This window comes from Syngnathoides biaculeatus, chromosome 13 (assembly GCF_019802595.1).
Source record: "Syngnathoides biaculeatus isolate LvHL_M chromosome 13, ASM1980259v1, whole genome shotgun sequence".
Classification (NCBI taxonomy): Eukaryota; Metazoa; Chordata; class Actinopteri; order Syngnathiformes; family Syngnathidae; genus Syngnathoides; species Syngnathoides biaculeatus.
This window is the reverse complement of record NC_084652.1, coordinates 5,556,695-5,577,360: the sequence shown is the minus strand read 5'-3', so window position 1 is coordinate 5,577,360 and position 20,666 is coordinate 5,556,695. Positions and strand designations below refer to the sequence as shown.

The window sequence follows — 20,666 nt, the reverse complement described above, 5'->3', positions numbered from 1 at the left end:
TTATTTTGGGAGTATCAAAATGGCGGATGGCGACTTTCGTTTTGGTGGCAATTGAGCCATCCGATCGTTTATTTTTTTCCGGTGTCTTAAAATAACTTCCTGTTTCCTTTGTGTCCGTCCGAAAAAAATGACCGTGTAAGAAACATGGATAGTGGCCAAGCATACCGAACATAGTACCGAACAGCGCAATAATATTTTTATTTAAAAAAATATATATGTTGCCTCGAGGCAGGAATTTTTATCAACCAATTTTTTTATGATCAATTTAGCAGAGTCGAGAATTCCCACCAAGGAATTCGTTGACTCTCGCACAAAAAACGATTTCAATTAGCGAGTTGCCACAAGATGGTGGCAAAGAACTACAGTATGTGACACTCCTTAACGCTAACGAAATTCCTTGTCACCATTCTACTACATGTCCTTCTACTACTACTATAACTTCGTATACTACTACTGTAACTACTTGCACTATGACAACTACTATTTGTACTAATCCTAATCCTACTACTATTAATTAGAATACACAGTTTGGTTATAAAGATGATCTACACGAGCAATTACAAAAAAAAGTAATAAAGGCACTTGAGCTAGTTCGATATGATTTATTTGTATAATTGCTCTGTTTGCACAAAAACTAGAGCAAAATGTATTGTTGGATTTTAAAAAAAAAATATTGAATTTATACAATACTACAGAGGCCCTAAAGGGACACTGGGGGAAAAAAACTGGTTTCTCATTGTAATGAGTAACTTACTCATTACAATGACTCACTTACTCATGAGTAAACCGCTTATCCAAAAGGGTGTGGCCATTACTCATGCGTAAGTTACTAATTGTAACTCATGAGTGAGTTACTCATTACAATGAGTGTCGAAAAACGGCTACCTATGGGTCGTGGCTTATTTACCTGCTAGCGGTAGCTTCCTGAAAAGGGGATAAGGGTCTTTTATACATGCACACATGCAATGGACGAGTTACTCATTGCAATGAGAAACTTATTCATTACAATGAGAAGGTTTCTCATTACAATGAGAAACGTATTCATTGCAATGAGAAACTTTCTCATTGCAATGAGAAACTTTGTCATTGCAATGAGAAACCAGGTTTTTTTTCTAATGTCCCTTTAAGGGCTCCGTACAATACTGTCTGTTGCTGCTATTTTTCATTTTTTTTGTGTAAAGTCATAAGAGAAACAAACTAGTGTAAATGGGATTCCCTGTGGCTGAGCCTGGCGTCTCCGCCTCGCTCCTTGTCCCTCTCCCTGACTCCTCCCCTCCTCTCCCGGTCTCCACCTCTGCCATGGTGGTCGTTGCGGTCCGGCAGAGGATGCTGGCGGGGCCTGTGGTCGTCGCGGTGATGGCGGTGGTGATGGTGGCGGTGATGGTGGCGCTCCCGCTGGTTAGAGCGTCCATCCTCCTCCTCTTCCTCCTCCTCCTCCTCCTCCTCCTCCTCGCCCTCGCCAAGCCTCTGGGTGTGATCGGCGTCTGTTCTGCGGTGGTGGTGATGGTGATGATGGTGATGGTGGTGGTGGTGGCGGGGCTGCTGGCCTCGCTGGGTTTCGGTACTCAGGAGATGCTCCTCCTCGTCGTCGTCCTGTCCCCGAACCTCGTCGGGTTTCTGTTGCCCGGCCGAAGAGTCGGGCTCCTGGCCGGAGGTCTCGTCGCGGTGACCCTTCCTCTTGGCCGTGGTCGACTTCTTGCTCTTCTGCTCGTCCTACCATAGTGAAACGGAACACTTTTTTTTTTCTTTTCAAAAACTTTTAAAAATGGATATTGAACTACAGTTAAACTAAAAAAAAATAAATAAATACAGAATAGGACATCCATCCATCCATTTTCTTTGCCACTTATCCTCAGAATACGACATGCAATCAAAAATAAAGACAATAATTAATTAGTAACAACTAATCCGGCCTGGTAGCCAGGTGGTTAAATTGGGGTAAACATCTATCTATTTTCTTTGCCACTTATCCTCACAAGGGCCCCAACGGGCAGGAGGTATACCCTGAACTGGTCGCCGGCCAATTGCAGGGCACATCAAGACAGTCGCACTCACAATCACACCTATGGGCAATTAATATTGTATATTTTGGGGATGTGGGAGGAAACCGGAGTGCCCGGAGAATACCCACGCAGGCACTGGGAGAACATGCAAACACCAAACAGGCGGGGCTGGGATCGAACCCGAGTCCTCAGAACTGCAAGGCCAAAGCTGATCCACCAGCTGATCCACTGTGCCACCCAGAATAGGACATTTAATTAAAAATAAAAGAATAATTAATTAGGAACACATTTTCTGGCCTGGTAGCTAAAGGGTTGGATTTGGGTAAACATTTTTTTTTTATACATTAAACATACATTATAACATTAAATTTATATATTTTTTTAAACATGATCGATCCATTTGGTAAACATTTTCAACAAAAATGATCAATTGATTTTTTTAAATTAAAAATATATACAGTACTGTATTTTTCATGATTAAAAGTACCCACTACATATCTGTTTTGAGGATTTCATAATTGTTATTGTTGATATTCAATAAAATGTGAAATAAAGTGTGATTATTCTCATTCTACTGTACACTATTCCTACTAAAATTGTGATTGCAATCAAATCATATTTTGAGTTTTTTTTTTAGACCCTAACACTGAAGAACATCCATCCATCCATCCATTTTCTTAACCGCATATCCTCACAAAGGTCGGGGGGAGCGCTGGAGCCTATCCCACCTGGCAAGGGGCAGGAGGCGGGGGACACCCTGAACTGGTCGCCAGCTAACCGCAGGGCCCATAGAGACAAACAGCCACAATCATAATCACACCTATGGGCAATTTAGAGAGTCTAATTCATGTTGCACGTTTTGAGGATTTCATAATTATAAACAACATTCAATAAGCTATGAAATGAACTGTGATTATTCTCATTCTACTGTACACTATTCCTACTAAAATTGTGATAGCAATAAAACCACATTTTGAGTTTTTTTTTCCCTCTTTCGTCTTTTTTTTTCCAATGAGGACCCTAAGATGTAAGAACATACATTTGATATTTGGTTTAAAATAATTTCAAAAAGTTGTGGATGGATGCAATGATGCGGCGGAATCGGATGATTTGGCACTCACCGGAAAATGTCACTTGAGCATCTTTTCAGTGGAGGAGGATGATGGGGGAGAAATGAAATGTCAGATGAATAAATAGAAGCAAAAAAATATTGAACTAAAAAGCATCACTGCGATATGCACACGTGACTGATGCGATGGGCGGGACATGTTATGGGATGCGGTTATGATGCCATATTTCACGCGGCCTCCATGTTACCCACCGGCACAACGGTGGGAGCGGTGGGCAGCGTGTTTTCGGCCAGCCGGGCCACCAGATCGTTCGCGGGTTCCATCTCGGGCGGGTGCGTGGCCCGCCAGTACGACTCCAGGTAGTCGGCGATGTGCTCGCAGGCGTCCGTCAGCTGGTTCTCGTCCAAGATGACGTCGAACATTTCCTACAGTTTGGCACAAAAAAAATTATTATTTTTTTTTATTTTAAAAATTTAAAACGCCATAAAAAAATGACAGTCGTAATGATCATACTGAGTTATGATTAACAGTAATCTCCAAATATTTGTAATTGTGGTTGTCATTTTCAATGCAAAGCATCATACTGACAAATATTTGTAATATTTTTTAAAAAATAACATAACATAAATACATAATATAATATAACAAATAAATAAAACATAAATACTTGTGCCTGCATTATATTTAAGAAAATTTTAAAATGGTCAGTTTATTCATTGAAATAATGAAAAAAATATTAATAAAGCAATTAATTATTTATTGCAATAGCTATTATAATGATTATTAGTTTTATTATTTAAATACATCAGGCGTGCCTGAAAATAGCATTATTTATATGAATATTTGCAGACATTTTATTTTTGAAATATTAACTGGTATTATTCAATATTAATAACAAAAATAATAATAATAAGTTATTAAATAGTGAAATAAAATTGAACATTTCCAGTTAAATATAGCAATTAAGAAAGAACTATTATTAATTTGAGCATGTAATCCAGAAAAAAAAGATTTTTGCATGATAAAGTTAAAAGCACTTTTTTGATTAAACTAATTCTAAATTCAATAAATAAAACTAGACTAAAACTAAAGTATAATAATATAAATACATATTTTTATTAATATTTAATAAAGATAGTTTTCAGCAGCATCTAATTTTGTGGTTGATATTTGAATAATAATTACGAGTTTCATTATTTAAATACATCAGGCATGCCTGAAAATAGCATTATTTATGTGAATATTTGTAAAGACATTTTATTGATCAAATATTAACTGGTGTTATTCAATATCAATAATCATGAAATGGCATTTCCGGTTAAATATAGTAATTAAGACACAACTATTACTAGTTTGATCATGTCATTCAGAAAAAAATATTTTTTTTGCATGATAAAGTTAAAAGCACTTTTTTGATTAAACTAATTATAAATTCAATAAATAAAAATAGATATTGTAAAATAACATAAATAAATCTTTTTATTCATATTTAATAAAGATAGTTTTCAGCAACATCTAATTTTGCAGTTGATATGTGAATAATAATTACATTAATTTTTTTTTTTTTTTTTTTAAATAAAAGTCATCCCATCCCAAAATGTGTCCGGGTGAATCTTTGAGACTTAAAAAGCTGAACCTTCAAAACGGGATGATTAAAATATACGACACTATATTGTCATTCCATATTGTTATTATCCAAAAGGGTGTGGCCATATTGCCCCCGCCAAAAAAACGGTTGCTTTTCGGCCGGCGGGACGGCGCTGACCGGCGGGCACTGGGCGAGCTTGTCCGCGGCCACCAGCTGAACGTTGAGGTGTTTGGTCTGAGACTTTCCCCTGGTCTTGATCAACCTGGTCAACACCTGTAGAAAGAAGAGTCAGCACATTTCTCTAGATACATATGCACGTTGAAGATGATATCGTTCCGCCATCTTCTCACAAGCGGGGCTTCACCTTCGGGGAGGAAATCTTAACGTAGACCAGGATGGGCGCGAGGGAGGTCTTGGACACCTGCAGGGGATGGTTGACGGTGTCGGCGTCCAGAACCACCAGCTGCAGGCTGCGGGCCAGCTCAAATATGCGCTCCACCTCCCCCTGGATCTGGGCTGCAAGGGCGGAAGCGCATCTCACAAATAATTCAGCAATTCTCATATCAATTCTCATCCGTACGGCAGATAAACAAGCGTTTCTGAATTCAAACATTTTTCTTCGCGCAATATCTGATTTTTTTCTCGTAGCGCATAATATGAAGAGTTCGGAGCTGGATAATTTTGGGGCGAGTTTCGTAAATCTGAAAAAAATGCTCATGTCTCGTTTTGAAAACAAACTCTTCATATATTATTAGAATTAATATTAATAGCAGGCTTGCTGGGTTTTGGGCTCATTTACAGAATGTATCGGGCATTTATTAAAAGCGAGGATTTAATTTCTGCAAACGCTACAAGCACACGCATACACGCACGCACACATAAATATACATATACAGTTGTGTTGCATTTATATTAGCATGGCGAAATTATTAGTAACTATCTCAGCATTCTGTGTGTGAATATTGGAGGAGTCGTGCGACAAAACGCGAACAGCTAGCGTACTAAACGCTGGCAACTACAGTGATGCCTCGGTTCTCGACCACAATCCGTTTCAGAAAACGGTTCGAGAAGTGATTTGTTTGAAAACCAAATCGATGTTTCCAATAACAAAGAATGGAAAAAGAAATAATGCGTTCCAAGCCTAAAAAATTCTGCCTTTTTAAAGCATTTGGTAGCTCTTCCTGATAATAAACTGCATAAAAGAAATATATGTAAAGTTAAAATACTTTATATAATAACATAATTTAAGAAATATATTTCATTTTTTGGGCAGCACCGTGGAGCAGCTAATAAAGTGTTGGCCTCACAGTTCTGAGGACCGTGGTTCAATCCCAGCCCTCCCTGCGTGGAGTTTGCATGTTCTCGCCGTGCCCGCGTGGGTTTTCTCCGGGCACTCCGGTTTCCTCCCACATCCGAAGAACATGCAATATTAATTGTACACTCTAAATTGCCCCAAGGTGTGATCGTGAGTGGGGCTGTTTTTCTCCATCTGCCCTGCGATTGGCTGGCAACCAGTTCAGGGTGTACCTCGCCTCCTGCCCGTTGACGACTGGGATAGGCTCCAGCACTCCCCCGCGACCCTTGTGAGGATAAGCGGATAAGAAAATGGATGGATGAATTTATTATTTGCTTAAAATATATGCTTTAGTAGTAGAGAGGCCCTGTAGCTCAGTGGTTAGAGCACTGGTTTGGTAAACCAGGGGTTGTGGGTTCGTATCCCACTGGGGCCTCCACTCCCTCAGAAGGGTTGCGTCAGGAAGGGCATCCGGCGTAAAAATTGTGCCAAACATATATATATGCGTTCATCTGAGATGACACGCTGTGGCGACGCCGAAAGAAACTTTTTTATATGCTTTAGTAGTAGAGTACGCTCGAAATTTTCGTTCGAAAACCGTTTTTTTTTTAAAACGGGGATGTTTGAGAACCGAGGCTTTAATGTGTGTGTGTGTGTGTGTGTGTATATATATAATAAATCAACATGACTTATGAAGCTCTGTGAAGCAACACGAATGAATTTCTCAAAAGCAGACAAGCAGATTTGGACATTTGGCACTACGGAGAAGAGCAGCAGGATGACGGAGCATTCGAATAATATTCATGATTAATGATTGATAACGTGGAAATAATTTCAATTATACGTACCAGCGGCGTCTGCGCCAGGTGACAAGAGAACAACAAGAAGAAAAAATAGAAAGTAACAGAGTACGTGACATTAGTTGTTGTGCTATAATGGCAGGCACAAGCCCAATATCGCTGGCATCGGACCGAAACGCTCGACGGGAAAATTTGGTCAGTTTCATATTTTTCACAAATCCATGTTTTCGCTCAGTTTGCTATTGTTATAAATTATCGTACCAATCTAAAGTGTTTAAACCGGCTTGCTCTCTTTGCAACGTGTTGGCGTTTTCTTTTGGTGAAAAGTGACAGTTTCGTTAGTCTGAGTATTCCGCCCGACGCCATACTTGAAAATACTGTACGTACAGTACGCGTACCTAAATTGGAGCGAGTGTTGGTGCGGTCGATTAACGCTTTTTTCCCAGGGTTGTTGAGGATGGAGCGCTTGGCCAGAGAAATGTCCGCTGTCACCCGTGTGATTGTGATTCTGCAGGAAAGAAATTATAGTCTTAATATTAATATTCAGCTAGTCCTCAGTTTGCAATGGTGTTAATATTAGGTGCAAGGGTGTCAAACTTAAGGCCCGGTTTTATGTGGCCCGCGAAAGTAAATGAATGTCAACGTCTGTGACTTTTTTTTTTTTTGGGGGTTAAAATTCGTAGCCAAATGACAGATTTTCATAAAGATTAACAATACTAATATATTGCATTTTACTGTTGCCAAACTGTTTTTCTACAGTACCTTAAAGGGGAAATCCAGAGGTTTGCATTAACAATGTATCCAATAGCTCATGTAATATGTACTCTATGTTGACAATGTGATGTCAAATCCTCTCTCATTTAATAGCGTTTTCAGAAGATTTTTATCGACAATGACGAATTTTTCAGGGGGCGCCGCCATTTTCGCGAGTCACCTGACCTACGTGGCCGTACGCGATGTCTTCCCGATCAACCAATACTGCTATTTCTTTATCAGATGAGGATAAATCCGAGAAATCGGTGCTGGGCATAAATGCTGTCCCGTGTAATCGAGCGTTTGGAACGGCGCGTGAAATTCGTAATTGTCGATAAAAATCTTCTCAAAACACGATTAAATGAGAGAGGATTTATCATCACATTGTCAAGATGGAGTACATATTACATGACATATTGGATACATTTTTCATGCAAACCACTGGATTTCCCCTTTAAACAATACTTGAACAAACTATGATCCTTGTCTTCTGATTTCAAAACCAGTTCTCCCTCAATTTGCTGGGTAATGGTAACAATATAATGTGGGGATTAAAAATGTACAGGGTTTCAAATCAGAATTATAATGCGTCCCAAGACAAAAATGACCAGTATTGAGGTTATAAGCGGCACGTAACGAACTCGTTATGTGATCGCACCGCAATTTTTCATAATTGGGTAGTGTTATACTTATTATTCAAACACAACAAAATGAGCACTACAACTACCGTTTTGGATTCAATTTTTCTTTTGTATCGTTCGAATCCGACGCTCAACTGACCTGCCTTCGAACCGATGCTTCAAGAAGTCGAAGAGAGCTTTTTGCATCATGTCTGTCACCTGCGGCGAGAGGAAATCGGGGATTTCGACAGGAAATGAAGCGGGAGGTCCAAATGGGGGCTCGAAGAGGGCGGCGCTCACCTACCTCTAAGCCCTTCAGCGACGGCCCCATGAGGACCACGGGCCGCATGGTGGGCACCACGTCGTACATGGACACCTGTTCCCCCTGCGACCATTGAAAAACAACGATTCAGCCATATTGCGCTGTTTGTGTTTTGAAACAGTGCCACCTATTGGATCGGAAGACCTCATAGCAGCCGATGCATTTTTTTCCACATGCCATCCAATCTCATCCATCCATCCAACCGGGACAGGCTCCGTGTGAGGATAAGCGCTCTAACCGTAGATGCTACAGGACCCGACTCAAGAAAAAGAACGGACTTACCGGCTTCTTTTTCACTTGCTGATTGGCTGTGGAAGGAGACGGTGGGTTTACATTTCCTTTTGTTGACAATATCTGGACTGTGTGTCGACTTCTTATTTCCAGTCTCACCTTGCGATGGAGGCGTGTATTTCTTTGAGTTCATATCTTGAGCCGCTTGCGACGCCGCTTTGCTGAAATTTGATTTGTTTCAAAAGCACTCCAAGACCCGAGTTTGGTTGAATGACGACCTACTTGGCTAAGGCCTTGGCCGCCTTCCTGGCCTGGACTTCTCTCCTGATCAGGATGGTCTCCAAGTTGACCGGACTGGGGATGAAGCCCACCACGCCGTCTTCCTTCACCGGTCTCCCGATCCACCATTCGTTGTTGAATTTCTGTTGATCCCAGACGAAACCCTGGAACAAACGTCCTGCGCGTATCCCGCAACTGAATGTTCCCGACCTCTTTGACGTGGAGGAAGTCTCGGGCCTCAAAGGTGATCGCCTGGCCGGGTACCGGCACGTTGTCGTCATCTGCCGGCGTGTAGGAGAAGTTGCAGCGTACGGCGAAAGCCACGGGCCGGTACTGAGGACATGGAGACCAGAGCGGCTATCATGAACAACTGTCGAAAAGGAGCGTTCGCGTGAATTATAGTCCACGCTGGAGTTTTTGGACTCTGGATAATTGGTGGTTGAACGAGAGCAGGCAACAGTGCAATCGCACGAGCCAACTTCGTGAAGTAATCATTCATCTAAGGAAGACATTTTGGAGACTGGAGTAAGTCTGAAATACCTTGGCTTTCTCCAACTGCACCTGGGCGTTTCTTTCCTCAACGGCGTCCGAGTCATGACGCTCTCCCTGAAGGAGGACACAACACTAGTCGTTATTGATCCGCTTCAGTGAACGGTGCGCAGTGTCGAAAAGTACCGTCGGGAAGCGAGGCGGTATTCGGTTTACTCTGAGCCGGCGTGGACATTTGCTCGCGCAGCACCCGGCTCTCCGATGAGCCAATGTCACCTGGCCAATAAACATATACATCACCCCCCCCCCTCCCCTCTGCTGAATTATTCATCGATGCTGATGACTTTTTGGAGATGTCTTCTTCTGGCTGGGACAAATCAGCTTACATTCGTGATCGATGCCGCCGCCCTTCAATTACCATATTTCCTCAAATAGTAGCTGTGCCTCAAGACTGTTCAAGCGATAACTACCGTAATTCCCATCCGACAGAGAGCACCCGGTTATATAAGCCTCACCCAGTACATTTGTAAAGGAAATACCATTTGGTACATACATACGCCGCAGCTGTGTAAAAGCCGCAAGTGCCCACATTTAAACCCACGTTGAAAGACAAGATATTGACAAAGAAAGATTCATACACAGAGAGTTTAACGGTAGCACCGCTGCGGTAACGCTAGCACCGCGCTAACACTAGCGCCACGCTAACGCGAGCAGGGTGCGAACATGGCCAGTTAAAAAAAAAAAAAAAAAAACAGACCGGTAAAATTCATTGAGACACGGCAGTAACACGCTAGTGCCGTGCTAACAGGGCCGGACCGGTAAAAGTCACTTCCTCGGCGCATATATTCCACCGGTCTCACTCTTACCTTCTCCGCTCGAGTTCCCCCTTGCGGCGGTTAGAAAAAAAATGCACAAGTTAGCCGCATCACCGCATAGATCGCAAGGTTGAAAGCGTGTGAAGAAAAGTCACGGCTTGTAGGCCGGAAATTATGGTCGATGCATTTAAAGTAGGTTACAATCTGCTAACAAGAAATACGCTAACGTGTTCAAATGATGAATAGAAACATCTATCGATTGCTTGAATGCAGACTAGAAACGTGTACTGATTGAGAAACACGTAAGGACTGCCAGTGCACCTCTGAGGAAAGTACTTGCTTGAGTGCTAAAAACGTGTACTGCTTGATTGAGCGCTGATGAGAAAAATCTACTGACTGATTGGGTGCTGACCGGGAACAGACTAATTGCTGGAAAACCGATAAGTCATATGTACTTATTACTCGAGTGCTGACTAGAAACTCCTTTTCTCAGGTCATCCCAAACTTTGTGGTTTTTCACCAATTACATTTGTACATATCCATGCATTCATCCATCCATTTTCTTTGCCGCTTATCCTCAAGAGGGTCGTAGAGAGTGCTGGAGCCTATTCCAGCTGTCAACGGGCAGGAGGCGGGGTACACCCTGAACTGGTCGCCAGCCAATCACAGGACACATCGAGACACTCACAATCACACCTCGGGGCAATTTAGAATGTCCAATTAATCTTGCATGTTCCTGGGGATGCGGGAGGAAACCGGAGTGCCCGGAGAAAACCCACGCAGGCACAGGGATATCACGCAAACTCCACACAGGTGGGGGCGGGATTGAACCCGGGACCTCAGAACTGTGAAGCCAACGCTTTCCAGCTGCTCCACTGTGTGCTTTAAATATTGCGTGTCAGAAATCCAACTTGCTTGGCTGTCAAGCAGCGTCCTGGTGACTCATTTTGTGTCGGGCCGCCAAAGAAGTTCTGGCGCTTAAAAGTTCCCCGAATTCCTCCCGTGCTGCTGCAACCGAGCCTCGTTTTACGTTGCCTCATTTTAATACGCCATCATTACATGGCTGAGTTCGTTTGCGGACATTTTTTACTCGGGCAAAGGTTAAGGCTTTTTATACCCGATTTTATATTCTATAGGCGATTAAAAAAAAAAAAATCAAAAATCAACATGGTTCACATTTGAAGGATTTCTCTCGCTCTCTGGGTCATGATTGTCTCCCAGTAAGGAGATTAAGATAGAACGCCCAATCCGGGGATTTAAAAAGAGAGAGAGAGGGAGAAAAGATAGAAAACGACTCCATGTCGGCCATTCGATGAGAGATCCAAAACTGTACAGTATTATTATTTTTATCTGTAACTTTCGGAGACGTTTGATTTACTTTGAAGTGGAAATTAATCTTGATCACAGCCACTACTTCAAGTTTTCAGTGTTTGACATTTTTGGGGGCTTTTTCGGGGGCGACACACATACACACCCAAAATTATACATTGGTATGGAGTTTATTTTGGATAAATTAAAAGGTAACATTAATGTGCATGTGGAGCGAGTCACTCATAATTGCCCTCCGCTTTTTCTAGATCAAAGTTTATGAAGACTTTATTACACGTCATTAAATAAAAAGTGCAATCTGTGATGCTATTGCTCACTTTTTTTTTTTCATTGGCGCTAATAAGGTCTAAATGTAAGTTCTAAGTATTTACCTACAGTATTTTCATGCTAGAACCGAACCCAATCCTTTGTTTCCGTTCGGTATTTCTGCTGAAAGCTTTGAATATTTTTCTTCTTCCAGATTGTTGCCCCACTTCCCGGCCCAGAAAGGAGAGCAGGTATCTGGATGGGAAGGCGGGGGTAAGCGGCTTAAGAGAGGTCACCGGCAATCGGCCAAGCAAAGACACGCTGACAAGTTTTTTTTTTTTTTATAGACGCTCAAACACCAACCCCAGCCTATCGGCAAGTTTCTCATCAAGTAATCACAACCTGCAGTAAGTAATTGTAGTTCCGAACAGCATGCTAACCAGTAAGCATGCTAACTTGCCATTTTGTCACATCTACTAGTCACCAACATTTTAGCTAGCATGGACTTTGTACCTATGGATAAGATCTCCGTTTCAGCACTGTTGAATTGTAAAAAGGTGGACGTGAACCAGCGTTTGAGTTCAGAGAAGGAGTCATTAAGAGAGGAACGAGGAAGCGTGGCAGTTCTTTTGGTGGCGTTGGATGTCTGCATAACAGTAAAATTTGAAATTTAATTTATGGGAAATACTGCCATCATGTAGGACAGGGAGTCGCCAACGTGGTGCCCGGGGGCGATCGGTAGTCTGCGAGGTATGTTCTAAAAATATCATAGTCCACAAATTTTATTTATGGTTTAAATTTTGAATCTGACTTGGTTACATGAATTAAAATTTTAAAATACCCGTAATGTCATTTACGACAATCAATTTAAACAAAAATATTTTATGTACATGGAATGTATTGAGTCTGAAATTTGCCGCAAACAGGTCACGTAGCCCTTCATATGATCGGTGGTCACGAAGTAGCCCTCAGCCTCAAAAAGGTTGCTGAGCCCTGACGTCGGATGTGAGTGATAAACAGAAGAGGGCCCAAGACAGAGCCCTGGGGCACACCCAAAAAAAAAACCTGGGGACTGACGGGATTTTAATAATTTATTTTTTTTTAAACAAAATATATTCCACTGTATTGGTGTGGCCTGGCAGTGGTGCGACAGCTGCCGACCGGCTGAGTCTCACTAAAAACTAGCACTAAAAACCCAGAAACTTTATTTTGTGTGTAAAAGCCATGTACAGTTTTGATAGCCATTTACACCCGTTAAGTCACGAAATCGTAGCATAACCACCCTGAAACGGTCTACAGAGCAAATTGTCAACAGTTTGAATCCCGTCTGGGCAAGACACTGAACCCTAAATTGCCTCCATTTATTCTAAATTGCAAACTGTTCTCAAAATCACAGCAATATAATATTCAATCTTAACTTCTCAGAAAACACCTGCTGAATGACATCAGATGAAGCGGAATAGTAACAGAATCCAATATTGAGTTCTCGGGCTCCATAAATTACTGGTAGTGGTTCCAGACCACTGGAGATGATGTAACTCCTTCCCCATCAACACCACGGTGATCTATAGGCTTCCAACTCACGAACACACGCACGCAGACTGGTTTTAGTGGAAATCCCTCAGAGAGGGATTAGCGTCCAACGCACCAGATGGCGCGTTCTGTGACACTTCCTGTCCCGCGCGCACGCGCACAGACACGCAACAAATTGGGACTGCTTTTACCTTTTTCTTGGGGGGCATGCTGCCTACGAACGGGGGCCGCCGTCATTCCACGCTCGTCCGAATTCGGGGTTCACCCGCGGCCCCGTTTGGCTGACACTCGGGCCACCGCCATGTTCCAGAACCGCCGACGGGAACTGTCCAGCGACGTGCGTAAAATCGCTTCCCAAATGCAACAAAAAAAAAAAGTAAAAAAAAAAAAAAAAAAAAAAAGCAAACTATTCTTCTTCCTCCACGGAGACGGCGACACGTGTGGGACTGAGGAAGTGCGTGAGGGTGCGGTGGGTTTCTCCCTGGGGGGGTATTAACGGCTTATTCCCCCGGTGCGCATCTGTTGCGCGTGTTCCGCAGCAGCCGGCCGACCGACCGACGCGCGGTGCACGCCGGTTAAATAAACCCGCCAGTGCATGCGCGTTGGGTACGTCAGCCATGATCCAAGTGTGTCTGCGTGTGTGTTAGTTGCACTAAAATGTGAGTCAGTGAAGCAGCAGAATCCAGTGGGGAGTAAAAAAAAAAAATGTCATTCCCACGAGGACAAATCCACTTGAGTTCTCTAGTCACTACACGGTTATTTAAAAAAAAAAAAAAAAAAGGATACATTTGTAAGGATGGGCGGCACGGTGGAGCAGCTGGTAGAGTGTTGGCCTCACAGTTCTGAGGTCAATCCTGGCCCCGCCTGGGTGGGTTTTCTCCGGGCACTCCGGTTTCTTCCCACATCCCAAAAATATGCAACATTAATTGGACGCTCTAAATTGCCCCTAGCTGTGATTGTCAGTGTGGCTGTTTGTCTCTACGTGCCCTGCGATTGGCCGGCGACCAGTTCAGGGTGTACCCCGCCTCCTGCCCGTTGATAGCTGGGATAGGCTCCAGCACTCCTTGTGACCCTCATGAGGATAAGCGGCTAAGAAAATGGACGGACAGACATTTGTAAGGTTCATTCAGCTTCTTGCTTATGTTTGTGGTATTTTTTTTAATACTAGAAATAATAATGACTACAGGTTAACAAAAACTAATTAGATGTGGCAGAATGGCGTCATTAAGAAAATTGTAATGACATTTTATTTTTTAGCTACATTCGAAAAATTGACGATTTGGCCCCCCACATCACTTCCTACTTGCTTACTCAGCTGAGTAAGTAATTAATAACAATAAAAATCCCATATTGCAATTGGATCTATTGCTCGGGAGCACATAAGGCTGCGGCCGGCAAGTGTATGACGTCACGACATTCTATTGAAACAATGAGTGCAGCAATGATGTCCATCCATCCATTTTGTTTGCCGCTTATCCTCACGAGGGTGACGGGGAGAGCTGGAGCCTATCCCAGCTGTCGACGGGGAGGAGGCGGGGTACACCCTGACTGGTCGCCAGCCAATTGCACGGCACAACAGTCGCACTCACGGTCAAACCTGGTGGCAATTTAGAGTGTCCAATTAACGTTGCATATTTTTGGGATGTGGAAAGAAACCGGAGTGCCCGGAGAAAACCCACGCAGGCACGGGGGAGAACATGCAAACTCCACACAGGTGGGGCTGGGATCGAACCCGGGCCCAGCGATGACGTACTCATGTTTAATCCAAACAAAAACCTGCTACCCACGTACAACTACTTCTTTTACTTCTCGAATGTCGGCCCAAGTGCACGATCAGGGCTTGCATGTTGTTAAGAGGTTATTACATAAGAGGGACGGATGATGGGAGTTATGATACTCTGAAGTAACGACAAACCATTTGGAGGCTCGCCCGTGCGCAGTGAAGCATGCGAGCGCTTTACTCCCTACAAGCATCAAATTACTTCCTTACGAGGATCAAAAAACGGGACGGCGAGTCTCCTCACTGCCGCGCACGAACGCCTCATTACAACAATTCCGCCTTCATCGTGCTCACTTTTGGCTAAAACTGTCAACGTTTTTCATTTCATAAATCTTACTATTGTGCTCTCAGTTTGCTGTCATACGATATTTACAAGGTACGTGCGGGTCCGGATATTTATCACTCACCCGCGATCACGGGCGCAGGCGCGCCTAGCGGAATGACGGGTGTTGCCGGGGCAACGCGGCGTCAAAAGTGACGTCGGGGCTGGTGATGCAGCAGGACGGAGTTCCCTCTGGTCACGTGACCTGTGTTGCCCGCATGCATAAACCAGCATCTGGACTTAAACCGGTTACAAGCGGGATGGATAAACGTGTCTCGCTATAATAGATGCAGAAGGTATACGGCGAAGTCCGTCGCTTTGGACTTTCGAGTGAAAGACGACCGCAAGAGCCTCGAGCGGAAGGATTTCGTGTTGTGGTGCACGCACGCCGGTCACTCACGCAGGTGGACTGCACTCGCCGCCAGTTGGCCAGGCCACAGCAGAACATCCAGACATCTGCACTCGTGAGGGTGGGGGGGTTGGTTGGGGGGCGGAGACCAGGTTGAAGATGCCCGCGTGTGACGAACTTTGTTGCGCTTGTCGCACGGGGAGAGGGAGGGGGAGGATAGATGGGGGTCCCCTTCTGCGTCCCCTGCAGGTTCTCCTCCTTGGGAGTCAGCGTGCCCGGAATGCTATCGTCTCACTCTGCGTCCCCCCCCCCCCAATAAAAGCTCCCCCTTTTCACTGCTTAGCTGTGTCAATGTGTTAGCAGTCCTCTAAGGGTATTTGTGTGCGCACGTTTCAGTTGATGTCCTGCCCCCCCTCCCGCCTCTGTTGCCATGGCGCAGCAGGTAACATCAGGGCTAGCGCAGGAGGCACACGGCCTGAATTCAAATGAATGAAACCTGCCCCCCCCCTTCATAATGTCTGCCTCCTTTCTGTTGTTTTCGTCACATGATCTTGTTTGGTGTTTGCCGATTAAATAAATAAATTCATTTTTCATTTTCTATTACTACTACTATTGAGTACTAAAGAGTTGTCATACTGGTATCGGTGTGAAAAAGTGATATCAAAAATCCTGACATCATTTTTGTGTGTTGAAAGAAAACTAGCAACACGTGGTGTCCATTTTGACTCAATGTTACAAAATGATTCCTTGCCCTATAAAATTGCAGAAAATATATTAATTTGGAAATACACAAAATTGAAATTTTTCCTTTTTTTTTTCCCCCCAGACATTTGTAATATTTTATCTTGTTTTTCTGAATGGTTGTGACAAATCCGTTCATGGTTGTGAGGGAGGCACATGTGGTCAATTTAATTCATTATTATTTATTCCATATTTGATGATTGTAATTTTTTTAGATTTTTATGGGCTATAATTTTGTTGTAATACGGGAACTTTACACTTTTTTTTTTTTTTTACTGGAAGCTCTCCATTTTGACTCCCGTTTTGGTCACCAAATGTGGTTCCTTGGATTCAAGTACCCCGTACAAAAAAAATGTCCCAATCTGAATATTTACATTGTAATGCATTGTTATGATTATAGAGTATTGTAATATCTTCAGAACATGCTGTGCCTCTTGAATATTTTCATCCTGATCATGCAGGTGAAGTAGAAGAAGGCCAGGCTGACCAGTGCGTTCTTCACAGGAAACAAGACGGGCGTGACGGTTCCGAAGGCGGCCAGCAGGCCCACCCGCGTGACCAAGAAGGGAAGTTCCTGGAGGGCCACCCCGGCTGAGGACCGGAAGGGGGACTCCGGGGCGAGGACCGCCCGCAGGCAGGACAGGAAGGCCATGATTAAAACGGGGTACACCCAGGGCGAGCAGAAGACGGCCGGCTGGCCCGCCACCCGGACCATCTCCGCCGTGTCCCACCAGAACAGAAAACAATCCACAAATACCTCTGACCTGGCGTCTCGCCGAGCCAGGAAGCCCAGGTGGCCCGAGAAGGCCCGCGAGGACGAGCGCAGGTAGGCGGCGCCGGATGTTCCGGAGCCCGCCGGGGCGGGGACGTCCGGACGCCAGCGGGGTGCGTCGGGTTTTTTCGGAAGGGGGTTCGCCAGAGAACCGTTGTGGAGTTGGCCGGGCCGCACCCGGTCGGAGACGGAGCTGGCCGTTTCCAGGTGGGTCAGAACCGAGCCCGGCGGCTCAAAGGTCAGGTCCAGGTCGTCGGCTGCAAATGACAACAGCCAATGACATGGTGGTCGGCACTGGAGGAGGTGTGACCAAACACTGACAAAATTGGAGTGGAATACTTTTATATTTAGTAAATGTAAAAACATTTGCTTGTTATAATTACAATATAATATTTAGAAACTCGACATTTTGATAATAAAATAAAACATTTATGCGTTTAATGAGAGAAATGCCATAATTGTCTGAAGTAACCAAATACAATACCGTGCCTTGTACAAAAAATAAAATCAAATTATTTGAAAGATGTATGGCGGCACGTTGGGAAAAACCTGGTTAGACTGTCTGCCTCATAGTTATGAGGACCAGGGTTCAAATCCCAGCCCCACCTGTGTGGAGTTTGCATGTTTCTTCCCGTGCCTGCATGGAATTTCTCCCGTTTCTGCCCACATCCGAAAAACATGCACTGAATGGACCCTCTAAATTGCCCCTAGGTGTGATTGTGAGTACGATTGGTCGTTTGTCTCCATGTGCCCTGCGATTGGCTGGTGACCAGTTCAGTGTGTGCCCGTTGACAGGCGAGATAGGCTCCAGCACTCCCCGCGACCCTTGTGAGGATAAGCGGCTCAGAAAATGGATGGACGAATACTTGAAAGCTGTTTGGCAGCACATTGGATGACTGATGAGAGCGTCTGCCTCGTAGTTCTGAGGACCGGGGCTCAAATCCGGGCCCTGGCTGTAAATTTTCCCCGCGCCTGTGTGGCTTTTCTCCGGGCACTCGGGTTTCTTCACACGTCCCCAAATCATGCGAGGCAGGTTAATTGACGACCAAGCCAATTAGCTACGATCCAATCTTGTTGTAGCTTTCGGTATTTGATTTGGACCCAGTACCCTAAAAACGACCTCCAACGGAAAACTACGTACTTATAGCTAGTGACCCACAGAACGCGCCCCCTTGTTTCCCCGTTTCTAAAAAGCAAACTAAGCACGCAAGTGTCCATTTTGACTGATATTGCGGTGACATTATAGTTATTTTCCTTATAAATGTATTTCAAGACATCGTGTCAACAAATTGGCGCCGTGCAATTCTAAAAACAAACAACGTATTCATGCTGGTCATATGTACGTTACATTGTCCGAGGAGCCTGCAGGGCCGTATCCTCTCCACAAGGTCCACGCAGATGAGCGACACCAACACCGAGGAGACGGGCAACTCGGCAAAGTGGTCCAGTCGCACCCCCGCGTTGACTTGCACCTGAAGAGAGAGAGGGATGAATACAAAAAAAACATGATATATGTATTTATACATAAAAAAAATAAATCGGATCATTAAGCATTTGGGCTTGTTGAAAAATAAGCGTACGGGTATGTAAATGTGTGCCGGGAGTGAAGTTAATGGTCAACCTGTCAGATTGCGGACTGTGTTACCGAATAGCTCACGTGGTCTTGTGATGGCGGCCATTTTCTTGAAAGCCTGACAAAAGTCCTGCTGAGTTGACGTGAAGACAATAACAGTCAAATAAATAATAAAAGTAGTGGCAGCTCGTGGCTACGACTAGACTTTACTGTACATTATATTGGTAAATTGCATTTGACTATGCTTCATTTTGCATCTTATTGACACTTCCACATACATATTCATTTTCATAGTTGTGTTTTTGGCTTACTTTCTTAAATATTCCTATACATTACAGTTTAAACATTTAATTCTCAACCCATTTTTGAAGTATTTAAACATGTACAAACATTTTATGGTGCTTTTTGATATTTTCCATTTTTATTATTATATGATTTATTATTAGAATTCTGATTCTTGATTTACATTCTAAAATCTCTACTTGAAAATTGTTAAACATTAAAATTCAAATTGATAATTTTATCTTCATTTTCTTTGGTTAACATTTTAAAATGTAAAATGTTTTAAATTATTCTGTATTATTGTACTACAATTTATATATCTATATTTACCTAACAACCCTACCATCCTTTTATGGCTTCACATTTTAATGTTTAAACGTTGAAACAAATATTTGGAAAATGAGTCACACTTTAAAAATAGAACTAAAGTACATGTTGTTATCGTTACATTATTTATATTTGTTAGTTTTACCTGGGAGCTGGCTATCACGATAGCAAAGCAAGGTAGCGTGCACAATAGGAGATACGCCAGCACTGTTGGTCGCCTAGGAGAAAGTCAAACATTCATGCTTAAATGCCGTTTGGCTTTTTTTAAAATAAAATATTCGACTGCTTTACTCAGTTGTGCTTCAAATCATAAACATGACATTGCGATGCACTCACTCACCAGCGCGTGGCCTTGAAACCCCGCCCCTTCAGGACGAGAAACCTGAGGGGGACCCACACCAGCAGGCCGCAGGAGGTCACGTAGGCCACCGAGGAGGCCACCGCCAGCCAGTAGGCGGTGCTGTGGTCTCCCCTCACGTCGCTAAGCAGGCGGCCGAAGCGCTCGGCGAGCACAAACGCGGGGACGGCCAACGCGGCGAACTGCAGCAGCTCGTACGCGGCCAGCTTCAGTGTCTTCGCCGAGGTCATGGCGACTACCGAAGACGACGACGGCAACGACGGAGCGAGGCCCGGTGGACTCCGCGCACTTACGCTGACAGTGCGATTTTTTTTTTTTTTTTTTTTTACGGCTCAGGTGACGCTCGCTTTTTACGACAACGCTTGACGACGCTGCACAAAACTCAAAAGGTCTTCAGCAGGCTGCCGTACTATTTGTAATTGAAATAAATGGAAGGATTTGAAAATGAAATGGCAATTTCAATTTTATTTTGGAACTGAATTTATATTTCATTAAAATGCCATTTGAAATAGCATTTTTAATTGGATGTGGTTAATTTTTTTTTAAACTTTAAATAGCAATTAAAAATTGATTTTTAACTGAAATACCAACTGATCTCAAATTTGAAACTGAAAATATATTGGTAATTCAAATAGAATTTGTATTTTAATATTGAAAAGGATTTGTAATCCAAACAATACCTAAAATTGTATTGTCGTTGAAATCATTTGAATAAAGAGTCATTTAAATATTTGTATCAAAAGTAGTAATTTAACATTGAAATTGAAAGATAAAATAGTAATTACAATTA

At 43.4% G+C, this 20,666-nt stretch overlaps 1 protein-coding gene and 1 long non-coding RNA gene across 3 annotated transcripts; one reads left to right on the top strand and one right to left on the bottom strand.

The window, feature by feature from the left end:
• Positions 1-1,587: 1,587 nt before the first annotated feature.
• Positions 1,588-20,196, bottom strand: cacnb2b (calcium channel, voltage-dependent, beta 2b). Of its 2 annotated transcripts, XM_061840071.1 has the most exons (17): positions 19,859-20,196; positions 19,664-19,736; positions 18,685-18,808; positions 17,322-17,593; positions 9,501-9,566; positions 9,171-9,293; positions 8,964-9,103; positions 8,841-8,902; positions 8,733-8,758; positions 8,433-8,513; positions 8,289-8,347; positions 7,154-7,263; positions 5,026-5,177; positions 4,839-4,934; positions 3,325-3,498; positions 3,125-3,145; positions 1,588-1,713 (listed from the first exon to the last, which is right to left on the bottom strand). In XM_061840071.1, the coding sequence occupies exons 1-16, from the start codon at positions 20,104-20,106 to the stop codon at positions 3,134-3,136; spliced, it is 1,818 nt and encodes a 605-aa protein (XP_061696055.1). In that variant the 5' UTR covers positions 20,107-20,196; the 3' UTR covers positions 1,588-1,713; positions 3,125-3,133. The 2 variants fall into 2 exon arrangements, with proteins under 2 accessions (XP_061696055.1, XP_061696056.1); XM_061840072.1 differs by lacking the exons at positions 17,322-17,593; positions 18,685-18,808; positions 19,664-19,736; positions 19,859-20,196 and adding an exon at positions 13,564-13,685.
• On the top strand, positions 11,413-17,209 carry LOC133511298 (uncharacterized). The gene is made up of 4 exons (XR_009797861.1): positions 11,413-11,945; positions 12,054-12,112; positions 12,187-12,246; positions 17,069-17,209. It is a non-coding gene; the product is annotated as an uncharacterized LOC133511298 (long non-coding RNA).
• Positions 20,197-20,666: the final 470 nt, after the last annotated feature.

Bases quoted from the DNA above. Each gene is read 5' to 3' on its own strand.
- cacnb2b (XM_061840071.1), bottom strand. From the start codon at position 20,106: ATGACCTCGGCGAAGACACTGAAGCTGGCCGCGTACGAGCTGCTGCAG. The intron at 9,294-9,500 runs GTATTTCAGACT...CCATGTCCTCAG, and splicing joins TGCAGTTGGAGAAAGCCAAG to TACCGGCCCGTGGCTTTCGC. The intron at 3,499-4,838 runs GTCAGCGCCGTC...GCCAAACTGTAG, and splicing joins AGCTCGCCCAGTGCCCGCCG to GAAATGTTCGACGTCATCTT.